Source organism: Hyla sarda, chromosome 6 (genome assembly GCF_029499605.1).
Source record: "Hyla sarda isolate aHylSar1 chromosome 6, aHylSar1.hap1, whole genome shotgun sequence".
NCBI classification, from domain to species: domain Eukaryota; kingdom Metazoa; phylum Chordata; class Amphibia; order Anura; family Hylidae; genus Hyla; species Hyla sarda.
Genome location: NC_079194.1, coordinates 7,687,449 through 7,704,030, shown reverse-complemented (window position 1 = coordinate 7,704,030; position 16,582 = coordinate 7,687,449). Strand labels below are relative to the sequence as shown.

The 16,582-nt window shown below is 41.9% G+C and overlaps 1 protein-coding gene across 4 annotated transcripts in view; it reads right to left on the bottom strand.

Moving 5' to 3' along the window:
- Nucleotides 1-16,582, bottom strand: part of EVI5 (ecotropic viral integration site 5) — a 132,369-nt gene that overhangs the window by 30,497 nt on the left and 85,290 nt on the right. For all 4 annotated transcript variants that reach the window (XM_056523146.1, XM_056523147.1, XM_056523148.1 and 1 more), the window contains one exon: nucleotides 13,132-13,227. In XM_056523146.1, the coding sequence (XP_056379121.1) occupies nucleotides 13,132-13,227 (96 nt within the window). The remainder of the gene's footprint in view (nucleotides 1-13,131; nucleotides 13,228-16,582) is intronic.

The window sequence follows — 16,582 nt, the reverse complement described above, 5'->3', positions numbered from 1 at the left end:
ACGGACAGAATTTAGTCTTTTTTTGAACTACTGGATGAGTCTTTTCTATTTGCTTTAGGTTTTTCCTCCTCTTATCTTCCTTTTTATATGTTATTACACATATATAACATATTTATAGTCATTAACCCAATGAGGATGGAGTGATTTTCAGAAAAAAAAATAAAAAAAATAAAAACTTTGTAAAAAACTCATTATGCTTAAAATTATCCTCCTCTGACCCCCATAACTATAGGTTTCTGATCTATGACAAAAAATTAAAATTAAAATAAATCTGCAATTCTGATAAAATTTTTAATTTTATTTTACACTTAAGCATTTCACCGTGCGGTTTCATTAATGTTATATATTTCAGTAGTTTAGACATTTCAGCATGCAATAACAAATTCATTTTTGTTTATATTTTTAAAATTATTTTAAAATTGGAAAAATAAGAATGATTTAAACTTATTAGGAGCATATATTTCCAAAAACAAATATTGTGTCTATATATATATATATTTTTTTTTTTATTAAATTGAGTCTTTCGACCACAAAACAATGTCCAAAGATATGCCATAGCGCTGCACAATGCTACTGGCGCTCGGCTTATATAAGCTGCCAAAGATGTCTGTATTTTCTGAGCGCCGATCCGATGCCATGGAGGCAGGTAGGGACCCTCCTGCCGTTGTCTTAACTGATCAGGACCCTGCAATTTCCCAGTGGAGGTAACTTTCAGGCCCAAAAACATCTGGCAGCAGTATTTTGCCTGTTTTAGGGTTAATACCTGTTGTCCAGCATTAGGGGCGAGTCCTGGCAGCTGATAGCGGCCATTACTCACCGGCTTTGATACAAGCCCAGCCTGCAAATGTACAGCCTGCATCCTCAAGGGGTTAATAAGACAATGTATGGGTGAGTATCCAGAGAATCTGAATAGAAGTTCAGGGAGAGAAGGAAATGAATTGCAAACATTACCTGCTGTGAATGGTGAATCCTGCTTATCATTTTTTATATATACAGTCATGGGCGTAAATGTTGTCCCCCCTGAAATGTTTCTATAAAATGAAGTATTCCTCACAGGAAAGGATTGCAGTAACACATGTTTTGCTATACACATGTTTATTCCCTTTGTGTGTATATATATATATAGATCTCCTCTCCTCTGTATATATATATATATATATATATATATATATATATATAGATCTCCTCTCCTCTGTATATATATATTGCAGTAACACATGTTTTGCTATACACATGTTTATTCCCTTTGTGTGTATTGGAACTAAACCAAAAAAGGAGGAAAAAAAGCAAATTGGACATAATGTCACCTAACTACAAAAATGGTCCGGACAAAATTATTGGCCCCTTAACTTAATATTTGGTTGCACACCCTTTGGAGAAAATAACTGAAATCAGTGTCTTCCTATAAGCATCAATAAGCTTCTTACAACTCTCAGCCGGAATGTTGGACCACTCTTCCTATAACCATCAATAAGCTTCTTACACCTCTCAGCCGGAATGTTGGACCCCTCTTCCTATAACCATCAATAAGCTTCTTACACCTCTCAGCCGGAATGTTGGACCACTCTTCCTATAACCATCAATAAGCTTCTTACACCTCTCAGCCGGAATGTTGGACCCCTCTTCCTATAACCATCAATAAGCTTCTTACACCTCTCAGCCGGAATGTTGGACCACTCTTCCTATAACCATCAATAAGCTTCTTACACCTCTCAGCCGGAATGTTGGACCACTCTTCCTATAACCATCAATAAGCTTCTTACACCTCTCAGCCGGAATGTTGGACCACTCTTCCTTTACAAACTGCTCCCGGTCTCTTATTGGAAGGCGCCTTTTCCCAACAGTAATTATAAGATCTCACCACAGGTGATCAATGGGATTTAGATCTGGACTCATTGCTGACACTTCAGAACTCTCCAGCGCTTTGTTGTCGTCCATTTCTGGGGCTTTTTGACGTATGTTTGGGGTCATTGTCCTGCTGGAAGACCCCAAGATCTCGGACACAAACCCAACTTTCTGACACTGGGCTGTACAGTGCGACCCAAAATCCATTGGTAATCCTCAGATTTCATGATGTCTTGTACACATTCAAGGCCCCCAGTGCCAGAGGCTGCAAAACAACCCAAAACATCACTGACCTCCACCATATTTCACTGTAGGTACTGTGCTCTTTTCTCACAATGGTGCCGACACTGATGCTCCCTGAGCCTGCAGGACAGCTTGAATATCTTTGGAACTTGTTTGGGGCTGCTTATCCACCATCCGGACTATCCTGTGTTGACACTTTTCATCAATTTTTCTCTTCCGTCCACGCCCAGGGAGATTATCTACAGCGCCATGGGTTGCAAACTTCTTGATAATCTTGCGCACTGTGGACAGAGACAAATCTAGATCTCTGGAGATGGACTTGTAACCATGAGATTGTTGATATTTTTCCCCTATTTTGGTTCTCAAGTCCTCAGACAGTTCTCTTCTCCTCTTTCTGTTGTCCATGCTAAGTGTGGCACACACAGACACACAATGCAAAGACTAAGTGAACTTCTCTCCTTTTTATCTGCTTTCAGGTGTGATTTTTATATTGCCCACACCTGTTACTTGCCCCAGGTGAGTATAAAGGAACATCACATGCTTGAAAAAAATCTTATTTTTCCACAATTTTGAAAGGTGCCAATAATTTTGTCCAGACCATTTTTGGAGTTTGGTGACATTATGTCCAATTTGCTTTTTTTCCTCCTTTTTTGGTTTAGTTCCAATACACACAAAGGGAATAAACATGTGTATAGCAAAACCTGTGTTACTGCAATCCTTTCCTGTGAGGAATATTTCATTTTATAGAAAAATTCAGGGATGCCAATATTTACGGCCATGACTGTGTATCTATCTATCCACACACACACTTGTTATAAGTGTTATTATGAGGAGGTTGCTGAGAACTGCTCATTACAAGACAGTAGGTGTCCGCTTATTATAAGACGCAGTGGTCAGAGGAAAAATTGGAAGATTTCAGAAGAAAAAAAATTAGAAATACAAAAAAATAAATTATTATATTTATTTATTTTTAGATTTTTATAATATTATATAAATATATATATAAAACACACACCTCTCTCTCTCTCTCTCTCTCATATATATATATTCAATATACTTATTTAAAATATATATATATGTATTCTATATACTTTATTTAAAAAATAAATATATATATATATATACGGTATATATATACACACATGCACACACTATATGTATTCTATATATTTATTTAAAAAAAAAATTATATATATATATATATATATATACACACATACACACACACACACACACATATACACATATATATCTTTTTTACTTTATAAATATATATACACACACATTTTTTTTAATTTATTTAATTTTTTTTATATTTATAATAAAATATATGTTTAAAGTCTTAATTTATTTAATTTGTCTTCGATGCGTTGACCTCTAGCTGCTGCAAAACTACAACTCCCAGCATGCCCGGACAGCCAACGGCTGTCCGGGCATGCTGGGAGTTGTAGTTTTGCAACAGCTGGAGGTCCATGCTGGGAAGTTGTAATTCTCAGCATTTTACGGACCAGTGATTTTAATCTATTAAATGAAAGGAGTTGTATGCAGCGCCACACCTGCCTGCAGGCTGTGTCTAGTAGTGCAGCTCAGCTCCAGAGCACACGGACAAACACGGTCCCCGGTCCTGGAGGAAAGCAGCCATGTTTTTTCTTCAACATACAAACCCTTCACCTGCAGATGAAGTCAATAGACGGATGAGCAAAATGGTGCAAATACTACACTACTACCAATTCGCAGTGCAGACCGCACAGAACTACCTCTCTCCTGACATAGGTCTCTATATTGCTCTGCGGTCTTCTGAGATGGAGACCAGATTTAAGAAAAAAAAGAAAATAAAAATGTGATAAAAAGGGTATAGAAAATGAGAAAATGCGGTGAGGTGTCCTCTCGGTGACATTGTGGTGACTCATTTTAAGTGCAAGAGAAAAAAAACGTAACAAGGCACTGGGCTGATTTAGAAGAATAAAAGCTAAAAAGTATTTCCTGTAAAGGCAGAGAGGGTGGAAAATAAACCTTGAGGTCTAGAAAAGGTCACGAAAGAACAGACAACGAACCACCGGGGCACTGATTTGGCTAAAAAAGAAGAATTAAAAAAATGGTACAACTTTTCTGTACAACTAAGCACGAGAAAGGGGTACTCCACTGCCGAGAAAGCACGAGAAGCACGTACAACTAAGCACGAGAAAGGGGTACTCCACTGCCTGAGCGGTCAGAACATTTAGTTCCGAATGCTGGGCGCGGGCGTCGTGACGCCACGCCCCTCAATGCAAGTCTATGGGAGGGGGCGTGACAACCGCCACTAAATGTTCCAAACGCTGGGGCGGTGGAGTACCCCTGTAAAAGGGGTTATCCAGGAATAAAAAAAATATATATATATCTATATCTCTATATCGACAAAGAATAAGTCAGCCAGCACTTTAGTTGATACCCAACCATTATATGGACCTGACCTACAGGTTCACGCTACTAGGCTAGGCTCGCAAATTTGTCTTCGCCGGCAGTCAAATAGCTTGTACCGTCCCACCGTGATAAGGTGGCCTCATTGGGACGGACCCTACACTGTGAATATGCCTCTGTGTGAACAGTTCAGTAAGCATGGCAGGGTCTGGAACATCCAAGACACCTTATATACACCTGATAGAGGTGGGTGGGGTGCAAGACCAACATGGAGGTAGCCACTCCCCCGTATGTACAATACAGACAAAGAATAAGTCCGCCAGCACTTTAGTTGAGACCAAACTATTATATGGACCTGGCCTACAGGTGCACGCTACTAGGCTAGATATACAGCAACAGAAGAATACAGCAGCACACTGCCAGCACAAGGATATAGGTGAAACATGAACATGCAGATAAAACATGGAGACTATACAGCTATGGTGTAATAGATGCAAATGTGAAACTATGAAATATAGCACCCCACCCCCCTCTATCAGGTGTGTATAAGGTGTCTTGGATGTTCCAGATCCTGCCATGCTTACTGAACTGTTCACACAGAGGCATATTCACAGTGTAGGGTCCGTCCCAATGAGGCCACCTTATCGCGGTGGGACGGTCCAAGCTATTTGACCGCCGGCGGAGACAAATCTGCGAGCTAAGTGCCTCACTATTTCATAGTTTCACATTTGCATCTATTACACCATAGCTGTATAGTCTCCATGTTTTATCTGCATATTCATGTTTCACCTATATCCTTGTGCTGGCAGTGTGCTGCTGTATTCTTCTGAATATTATATATATATATATATATATATATATATATATATATATATATATTCCAGAAAGTTAAACAAATTTGTAAATTACTTCTATTAAAAAATCTTAATCCTCCCAGTACTTATTAGCTGCTGAATATTACTGAGCAAATTCTTTTCTTTTTGAAACACAGAGCCCTCTGCTGACATCATGAGCACAGTGCTCTCGGCTGACATCTCTGTCCATTTTAGGAACTGTCCAGAGCAGCATATGTTTGCTATGGGGATTTCCTTTTACTCTGGACAGTTCCTAAAATGGACAGAGATGTCAGCAGAGAGCACTGTGCTCGTGATGTCAGCAGAGAGCTCTGTGTTTCAAACGGAAAAGAATTTCCACTGTAGTATTCAGCAGCTAATAAGTACTGGAAGGATTAAGATTTTTTAATAGAAGTAATTTACAAATTTGTTTAACTTTCTGGAATATATATATATATATATATATATATATATATATATATATATATACATAATTTAAAATATGTTTAACTTTCTGGCACCAGTTTTTCACCGGAGTACCCCTTTAAGCCCAGACTTATGACTAAGGAAGGGGTAATCCTCCAAAACACATCAAAAATTTTGTTCTTCAATGACTTAAAATTGTGTCCTTTTTTTCTCCTTTTTGAGTTCTTTTTTCTCTTACTTTGTAAGTTGTGTCTTACAAAAGGAACTGATGCTGACAGACCTGTGGTCTCAAACTGTGGCCCTCCAGATGTTGCAAAAATACAACTCCCAGCATGCCCGGACAGCCAAAGACTGCGCATCTCAAAGCTAGTTTGCAGTAAGAGTTTTTTGATTGATTAGACATTATTTAAAATAGCCCTGATTTTTGCAGTATGGTGTGGATTATAGCTTATGCTCTATGTTAGGGTTTCCTGACCAGGGTGTCTCCAGCTGTTGCAAAAATACAACTCCCAGCATGCCCAGACAGCCAAAGACTGCTCAGCTCAAAGCCAGTTTGCGGTCAGAGTTTTTTTTTGATTGGTTAGACATTATTTAAAATAGCCCTGATTTTTGCAGTATGGTGTGGATTATAGCTTAGGCTCTATGTTAGGGTTTAAAGGGGTACTCCGGTGAAAACCTTTTTTCTTTTAAATCAACTGGTGCCAGAAAGTTAAACAGATTTGTAAATTACCAGTACTTATTAGCTGCTGAATACTACAGAGGAAATTCTTTTCTTTTTGGAATGCTCTCTGATGACATCACGAGCACAGTTCTCTCGGCTGACGTTATAATAATAATAATAATAACGCTTTATTTATTGTTGTCCTTAGTGGGATTTGAACCCAAGTCCCCAGCGCTGCAAGGCAGCAGTGCTAACCACTGTGCCACCATTCTGCCCTTAGCATACATCTGCTATGCATGGTTGCCAAAATGGACAGAGATGTCAGCAGAGAGCACTGTGCTCGTGATGTCATCAGTGTTCCAAAAAGAAAGGAATTTCCTCTGTAGCATTCAGCAGCTAATAAGTACAGGAAGGATTAAGATTTTTTTAATAGAAGTAATTTACAAATCTGTTTAACTTTCTGCCACCAATTGATTTAAAAGAAAAAAGGTTTTCACCGGAGTACCCCTTTAACGACCATGGTGTCTCCAGCTGTTGAAAAAATATAACTCCCAGCATGCCCGGATAGCCAAAGACTGCTCAGCTCAAAGCCAGTTTGAGTTTTTTTGATTGGTTAAACATTATTTAAATAGCCCTGATTTTGGCAGCATGGTGTGGATTATAGCTTATGGTCTATGTTAAGGTTTACCGACCAGGGTGTCTCCAGCTGTTGCAAAACTACAACTCCCAGCATACCCGGACAGCCGTTGGCTGTCCGGGCATGCTGGGAGTTGAAGTTTTGCAACATCTGGAGGAACACGGTTTGAGACCACTGTGTCACTTAAAGTGTCAAATAAAGTGTCACGGGGGATGGTCACACTGCGGTACGATTCAGACGCGCACGCCCAATACTGGAGGCCACAATGTAACGTTAGAAGCAGATACCCCCGCAGATCACTGGTCACTATCGCGTGATGGATGCGCACACTTGGGAAACACTTCCTTCACTTCTCCTCTTACAAGAGATTACGGTTTAAATGCAGTGGGGCAAGTTCTTCCGAAATTGGGGTTTGTTCTTCCTCAAAAAAAAAAAAAAATACAAAAAAAAAAATACAAAAAAAAAAAGGGCATTTCTAAAATACAGGAAGGCACGGCGGTTAAATGGAACGGGAGAAGACGCCGTAAACAGAGAGTCACGAACTCGTACGATAACACCCCGAATCTGGTCGGCTGCCAGTAACACATCTCATCCATGAAGTGACAGCAGGTGGCGGTCATTTTTTAAAAACTACATGAAAAAAAATCACATGCAAATTAAACCTAAAATCAGATACACGTACAGAAGAGATTAACGCTTTGTATTTTACACAACAAATAACCCAAAATTCATTTTAATGCAGCATAAGTGCGTCTGTAGGCAGCTTCTGCAGGACATTGGTGTCTGAGATTTCGTGTTTTTTATTTTACAGCCGGAAATAAAAGTCTAAGAGGGAGATGGAAAAATACTAAAATATCTTGCAACCACTATAAAGCTAAAAATCACACCTCCGAAAAAGAGAAAATAAAAAGTACATAATGTATGTAGAGTTACCAAGAGTGACAAGGTATGTGTGTATAATACATATGTAGCATTCTGGTCGGTGCTTTCTATTTCAGTTTACACACAGAAGGCTGACACTGCCGGCTTTATGTTCTCATTTATCAGCTTTGCTGTGTAGACTGGGGTAGGCTCAGCAGAGTTATCTCCGCATCATTACTGCTTATTGATACAGGAGTCAGAAAAGAGTTTTTCCTGTATATTTTGTAACTCTCTCAATGGAGGCTTCTGCCTTTCTTTTCAACTATGGAGGTTTCAGAGTATAAAAGGATGAAGTTCATGCACTTGGGTCAACCCAATAACTATTTGAGGGAAAGGGATTTAGATAAATGCATAGTCAGCTGAACCCATCAACTACGTGTATGGGGATGTGCCAAAACTACTCCAAATATCATCATCAGGGGTAAGAAAGATCAGTCATGTTACATTTCAATGCCCAGCCTTTTCTAAAAATGAACTAAAGAGGGGGGCAGAGGATTATGGGGGTCTACAGATTCTGCCGCCCCAATGGCAGATGTTTGAGAAGAGAAGCATTGGACATGCTGGGTTTTAACAGTCTGATCCAATGATTCTCAGGGAGATAATCTACTGCACAGGAGCCTGGAGGAAGGGGACGGGCGACGGCAAAGGAGCCTGGAGGAAGGGGACGGGCGACGGCAAAGGAGCCTGGAGGAAGGGGACGGCCGACGGCACAGGAGCCTGGAGGAAGGGGACGGCCGACGGCACAGGAGCCTGGAGGAAGGGGACGGCCGACGGCACAGGAGCCTGGAGGAAGGGGACGGCCGACGGCACAGGAGCCTGGAGGAAGGGGACGGCCGACGGCACAGGAGCCTGGAGGAAGGGGACGGGCGGCGGCACAGGAGCCTGGAGGAAGGGGACGGCCGACGGCACAGGAGCCTGGAGGAAGGGGACGGCCGACGGCACAGGAGCCTGGAGGAGGGGGACAGGCGACGGCACAGGAGCCTGGAGGAGGGGGACGGGCGACGGCACAGGAGCCTGGAGGAGGGGGACAGGCGACGGCACAGGAGCCTGGAGGAAGGGGACGGCCGACGGCACAGGAGCCTGGAGGAGGGGGACGGGCGACGGCACAGGAGCCTGGAGAAGGGGGACGGGCGACGGCACAGGAGCCTGGAGGAGGGGGACGGGCGACGGCACAGGAGCCTGGAGGAGGGGGACGGGCGACGGCACAGGAGCCTGGAGGAGGGGACAGAAGACAGCACAGGAGCCTGGAGGAGGGGGACATGCGACGGCACAGGAGCCTGGAGGAAGGGGACGGGCGACGGCACAGGAGCCTGGAGGAGGGGACAAGACAGCACAGGAGTCTGGAGGAGGGGACGGGCGACGGCACAGGAGCCTGGAGGAGGGGGACGGGCGACGGCACAGGAGCCTGGAGGAGGGGGACGGGCGACGGCACAGGAGCCTGGAGGAGGGGGACGGGCGACGGCACAGGAGCCTGGAGGAGGGGGACGGGCGACGGCACAGGAGCCTGGAGGAGGGGGACGGGCGACGGCACAGGAGCCTGGAGGAAGGGGACGGGCGACGGCACAGGAGCCTGGAGGAAGGGGACGGGCGACGGCACAGGAGCCTGGAGGAAGGGGACGGGCAACGGCACAGGAGCCTGGAGGAAGGGGACGGGCAACGGCACAGGAGCCTGGAGGATGTGGGGCAGAGTACAGTAGTCTGGAAAAGGGGAAACAAAGGAGGAAGGGGGCAGAGACGTACTGGGGGGGGGGGGGGGGGGGTTGCACAGTGCTGTTCAGACTGAAAACTTTTTTTGTTTATCTAATTTTAGACTTAGGAATTAAAGGTTATATTTTAATAGTTTATTTATCCCTGTAATATTTGGTTACGCTAAATTCTCTGCTGTATATCTGCTACCATACTGTGATACCTAGGGTATAAAATAGGAATCGGAAAAAAAAAAACCTGCAACAATGACTTCACCTTTCATCTACCTGTGAACAGTAAAGATTTACGGTTAGTTTGAATGTATCTGTATATTCCTATAGTATTCTACAATACACAATATCACAGACCGCACAATTACTAGAAGCGGCTCCGAGCACTGACTTTGTGATCCACGGCGTGAAGACATTTTCTGTGGGAGACGCTGCCAGATACAAGTAACATGCTGAGCACCGACGGCCCATATGTAAGTGAAACCAAAGTAAGCAAGTTCTAAAACCATAGTCAAAATTCAGCGGCGTTCACACCGTGAGGTCCTATATGTACGAAAATGTCATGTGGTTAAAGTTCTAGTACGTAAATGTCTCTGAATACAACGGTGGTCACATGAAAGAGTTTCACTCTGACCAGATGAAGAGCTGAAGCGTTTGCAGATAGAGAACGCGGAAACATGAAGCGTCTGCACATGATGTACACAGATTTACAGGCAAATGGCCATGGATTACCCTGCGAATATCTAGAGAAATACATCTTATTCTTACATATAGAGTCAAAATGAACGGGTAAAATAACAAAAAATTCTAAAACCAGCCTTTGTGATGGAGAGTGATCGAGCCCACCCTCCCTGATGTACGGTGCTCGGACCGGTGCCCGGCAAGGCATCCAATACTGAAGAACGAATGTACAGAGGGTCCAGCACTTCGTTGCAAGCAACTTTATTGAAGATACATCACATCATAAAAACGACAGTCAGTCAGACATGTTTCGAGCGCAAGCGCTCTTCCTCGGTGACCCCCGAGGAAGAGCGCTTGCGCTCGAAACATGTCTGACTGCCGTTTTTATGACGTGATGTATCTTCAATAAAGCTGCTTGCAACTAAGTGCTGGACCCTCTGTACATTCGTTCTTTGTTATAAGATTCTCTTTCTTTTAATGTGTCCTTTGGTTTTTGGGCCTCTCTGGCTCCTTTATAGAAGCTGCTCACCCCCCGTCCATATACCAAAGCCTTTAATACAGTGCTACACGCCCACTATACATAAGAGACCGGACGGGTCCGGAGCGGCGGGGACACGTGATTATTACCTCCTATGCAGTGGTCTTCAATCTGCAGACCTCCAGATGTTGCAAAACTACAACTCCCAGCATGCCCGGACAGCCAACGGCTGTCCGGGCATGCTGGGAGTTGTAGTTTTGCAACATCTGGAGGTCCGCAGGTTGAAGACCACTATTGGGTTCAAAATCTTTATTTTTGTAGATTTTGCCCCTATAAATTGGGTGCGTCTTATACGCCGGTGCGTCCTATAGGGCGAAAAATACGGTAGTCCAAAGCCAATAGCGTTTCACTCCCTGTTTTTATTGAGTGACATGTAACTTGCCGCATTGGTGGCATACCATTTTTAACGTGCACTAGTAAACGCTAAGTTTTACTGGATTTCGTCTTTCCGGGAGCTGGATCCATCTTTCTCTACTTGTCTGCAAGAATAGTGCTGTAAGTGAACATTATACGTGCAAAGAAATTGCTGGAGTGCTTCTTTAATTCTGGTCTACAAAAACATTTCTATATATAAAAAAAAATAAAAAAAAAATCCCTTTCATGGGCGACACCTTTATCCAGTGTTAAAATCTATGCACACATCTATGTTGACACATTTGGCTTCTCAGTGTAAGGGCTCATTCACAATACGTATTTACAGATCAGCCTCCTATTGATCTCAATGGGATTCTCAGCACCGTTCACACTACCGAATTTCTGCGGTGGACGTTCCAGACACCAGACTCCGACGAAAGAACGAACATGTTTATTCTTTTAGGGGAAACCGCTCTGAAATTCATTGCAGTCGATGGTGACGGCGCATTTCCGGGTGGTCCTAGCACCAGCCGGAACCCACTTCAGACAGAAAATTAAGCTCACTTGTGGTGTGCAAAAGTTTTTCCAGTCATTAGAAAAAAAATATTTTATTACATTATAGTCACTAGAGTCTGGAGAGTACGGTAATAATATTACAGGTTAGTCACTAGAGTCGGGAGAGTAATAATATTACAGGTTATAGTCACTAGAGTCTGGAGAGTAATAATATTACAGGTTATAGTCACTAGAGTCGGGAGAGTAATAATTAGAGATGAGCGAACTTACAGTAAATTCGATTCGTCACGAACTTCTCGGCTCGGCAGTTGATGACTTTTACTGCATAAAGGAGTTCAACTTTCAGGTGCTCCCGTTGGCTGGAAAAGGTGGATACAGTCCTAGGAGACTCTTTCCTAGGACTGTATCCACCTTTTCCAGCCCACCGGAGCACCTGAAAGCTGAACTAATTTATGCAGGATAAGTTATCAACTGCAGAGCCGAGAAGTTCGTGACGAATCGAATTTACTGTAAATTCGCTCATCTATAGTAATAATATTACAGGTTATAGTCACTAGAGTCCGGAGATTAATAATATTACAGGTTATAGTCACTAGAGTCTGGAGAGTAATAATATTACAGGTTATAGTCACTAGAGTCTGGAGAGTAATAATATTACAGGTTATGGTCACTAGAGTCTGGAGAGTAGTAATATTACAGGTTATAGTCACTAGAGTCTGGAGAGTAGTAATATTACAGGTTATAGTCACTAGAGTCCGGAGATTAATAATATTACAGGTTATAGTCACTAGAGTCTGGAGAGTAATAATATTACAGGTTATAGTCACTAGAGTCTGGAGAGTAATAATATTACAGGTTATGGTCACTAGAGTCTGGAGAGTAGTAATATTACAGGTTATAGTCACTAGAGTCTGGAGAGTAGTAATATTACAGGTTATAGTCACTAGAGTCTGGAGAGCGATAATATTACAGGTTATAGTCATTGATTCAAGGATTTATTCTTAGGACAGATTTGGAGTCAGTAAAAAAAAAAAAATTCTACATAAAATGAAAAATATGTGTTTTCTACCTTATGTTTTCTTTTTCCTTCTTCTGGATCAACAATATAAGCAGTGTTTCCCTGTCAGGATGACTCCAGCTGTTGCAAAACTACAAGTCCCAGCATGCCCGGACAGCAAAGGCTGCCCTGGCATGCTGGGAGTTGTAGTTTTGAAACAGCTGGAGGCACACTGGCTGGGAAACACTGCTATATGTTCATAGCTGACCCAGAGGGACTCTGGACTTTTTTCAGCCTTACAAATTATGTAACTCTCACAATTCGGCGTGGGAAACTTTTTGGGGCTCGATTCGCCTTCTGGCCTGAGGTGCAGACAATGAATTACCTGAAATCTTAGCTCTGCTATTCGCTGCTGGAGTTCAGCCACAGCCGCAATACTTTCTGCTTCTCGGAGCCTCACGGCCATCACTTCCTCTTTGCTCTGCAAAAAAACGTACAGACCATTACGGTCACTATATGTCAGCAAAGAATATTCTATACAGGTAACTAAGAGGCCCCTCAGAATAGTCCCATCCAGATAGAAACCATGGAAAAGACGAAGCTGGTCCATCATTATTATTAATTATTATTTTTATTATTGTTACTGTTATTATTACTGACATTATTATTGGTTATAAAAAAAAAAAAACGTAATAAAAAAATAATAAATATACGGTATGTTAATATCATCAATATCAAACAGCAGCACAATTAAAGGGATTATCCGGGACTAGAAAAACACAGGTCATTTCTTTCTAAAACCAACTAATAATAATAATAATAATAATAATTCATCATCCTCATCCTCATCACTTTAAAATACAAACAGATTGTCCAGCACAGCAGTCAGCATTAGTCTCACCTTATTGTAAAAACGACGCAGATTCACACGGCACTGAGCGATGCGTTTTGACTGATGGATCAGACTAAGACTAATTCTAATATTTATTATTATTACAACAACTAAATGTTATTTATATTGTTAGTTTTTCTATTTTTAAATGTTGTTTTTTTTTTCTTTATTATTTGTATTATATTATTTTTATTATTATTATATTTTCATTATTATTATTATTATTAATAAATAAAAATAATAGCTACTTTTTCCAATGCAAACTTTTTACGCAAACGTACACAGATCAATGAATAGAAGCCCTTGCAGGTGCTAAGACCACCACGATCAGATGAGTGGCAGCGCACTTTATTTCTTGGCTTTCAGCGATCTTTGTCCCGCTTTTCAATTATAAGTCTATGGGACAGCAGGGTGTTGGGGGTTAAAATATTCTATTGCATGCTTTTTATTTTTTTTCATATCAACTGGCTCCAGAAAGTTAAACAGATTTGTAAATCCCTTCTATAAAAAAAAAAAAAAAAAAAAAAAACTGTCTTAATCCTTCCAGTACGTATCAGCTGCTGAAGTTGAGTTGTTCTTTTCTGTCTGACCACAGTGCTCTCTGCTGACATCTCTGTCCATGTCAGGAGGAACTGTCCAGAGTAGGAGCAAATCCCCATAGCAAACCTCTCCTGCTCTGGACACTTCCTGACATGGACAGAGGTGTCAGCAGAGAGCACTGTGGTCAGACAGAAAAGAACAACTCAAATTCAGCAGCTGATACGTACTGGACGGATTAAGATTTTTTTTTTTTTAATAAAAGCAATTTTCAAATCTGTAACTTTCTGCAGCCAGTTAATAAGAAAAAAATATATTTTTTTATTTTTCATGGAATACCCCTTTAAATGCTGACAAGGGCTGATGGGAGTTGTAATATGTATTGGATCCAAAAATATGTCAGAAAGATTGGGAACCATTGGCGGCCGGACCCCCACGATCAGACATCTTACGCCCTATCCTTAGGAAAGATGATAAGATGTCTCGGGGTGGAGTACCCCTTTAAGCACTTGCTTGTTCTGGATTTTAAGATGCTATAAATACGATTATCTCCTCTCCCTCCTGCAGGCGTTAACAGTTTCTTGCTGTTTTGTTATCTTTACTGACAATTTATTTCTTCTTCCCTTTATTCACTATGACTGTGACTTCTGGGATGGAACGTTCTAGTGCCTGCGGCTCATTACAGTCAATCACAACTGCGCCTGGTAACGAATCATTTCGTAAAGTGTTGCTTTCAGTCTCATTACTGAAAGGGGTTTATCTGGGGCTTAAAGGGGGTATTCCAGGAAAAAATATTTTTTATTATATCAACTGGCTCCAGAAAGTTAAACAGATTTGTAAATTACTTCTATTCAAAAATCTTAATCCTTCCAATAATTATGAGCTGCTGAAGTTGAGTTGTTCTTTTCTGTCTGGCAACAGTGCTCTCTGCTGACATCTCTGCGTGTCTCGGGAACTGCACAGAGTAGAAGAGGTTTTCTATGGGGATTTGCTTCTACTCTGGACAGTTCCCAAGACATGTGTCAGAGAGCACTTAGACAGAAGAGAACAACTCAACTTCAGCAGCTCATAAGTACTGAAAGGATTAAGATTTTTTAATAGAAGTAATTTATAAATCTGTTTAACTTTCTGGAGCCAGTTGATAGAGATATATTTATTAATATATATATATATATATATAAATAATTTATATAAAAGTTTTTTCCTGGATAACCACTTTAATAGAAGGACAAAAAAAAGATATTGAAAGAGTTGAGCTCGCAATGTTCTTTACTAGTGTTTTCCAACTAGGGTGCCTCCAGCTGTTGAAAACTACAAATTCCAGCATGCCCGGACAGCCTTTGGATGTCCGGGCATGCTGGGAGTTGTAGTTTTGCAACAGCTGGCAGCACAGTAGTTGTGAAACACTGATCTACACAATGTGCACTGCTATAAAGGCATGCTGGGAGCTGTAGTTTATCTACATCTGGAATCTACAAGGGTTGGGGGCACAATGGGTGTTGTAGCTTTGTAATAGGTGGAGGGCCACAGGTTGGCATTTACAGATGGGGTTCATCAGAGGGGTACGGTGATGAATTTAAAAAGAAAACAATCAAAAAAATAAGCATTTAGCATTGTTTACCCGTCTTCCCCAGTTCTAAAACCACAAAACATCCATTTTTTTAGGTATGTAATCCTCTCCCCTACTACTTCCTGGATGAGCGGTTGCTCAGTACTACAATTCCCAGAATACATTGCTTTCCCTCTTCATCATAGTCCTCCCAGAGCTGCTGCAGAATCTCTCATTCAAGGGGTACTCCGCTCCTAGACATCTTTAACCCCTTATCCTGCCACTGAGGACCCCCCGCAATGTCGGCTGCGGCACCCGAGACATCCGGTACACCGAACTTCGCTCCGTGCCGGATGACTGGCGATGCGGGGCAGAGGCTTCTGACATCATGGTCACGCCCCCTCAATAGAAGTCTATGGGATGGGGTGTGGTGGCCATCAGGTTCCCTCCCATAGACTTGTATTGAGGGGGCGTAGCCGTGAAGTCACAAGCCTCCGGCGCTGCACCGGACGCTCTAAGCGAATGCCGGGTGCCGCAGGGAGATCAGACATCTTATCCCCTATCCTTTTGGAATGGGTGATAAGATGTCTAGGGGAGGAGTACCCCTTTAAAAAGAAGACTATTGCACACTAAGGGTGCAGCACCAGCTGTATTCATTCCTTTTCTGTTCCTCTACTTTTATCATTCCTCAGAACAAGGCAGCATGATGTAATAACCCCTTATTTTTCCCTAAATGTCCCAATAAAGATATAAAGATATATATATATATATATATATATGTATATGTATATCGGTATATGACAGGGAGATTATGATGTAGGATGTATTCGCTGTCACCCTCCAGAGGCTACAATCTGT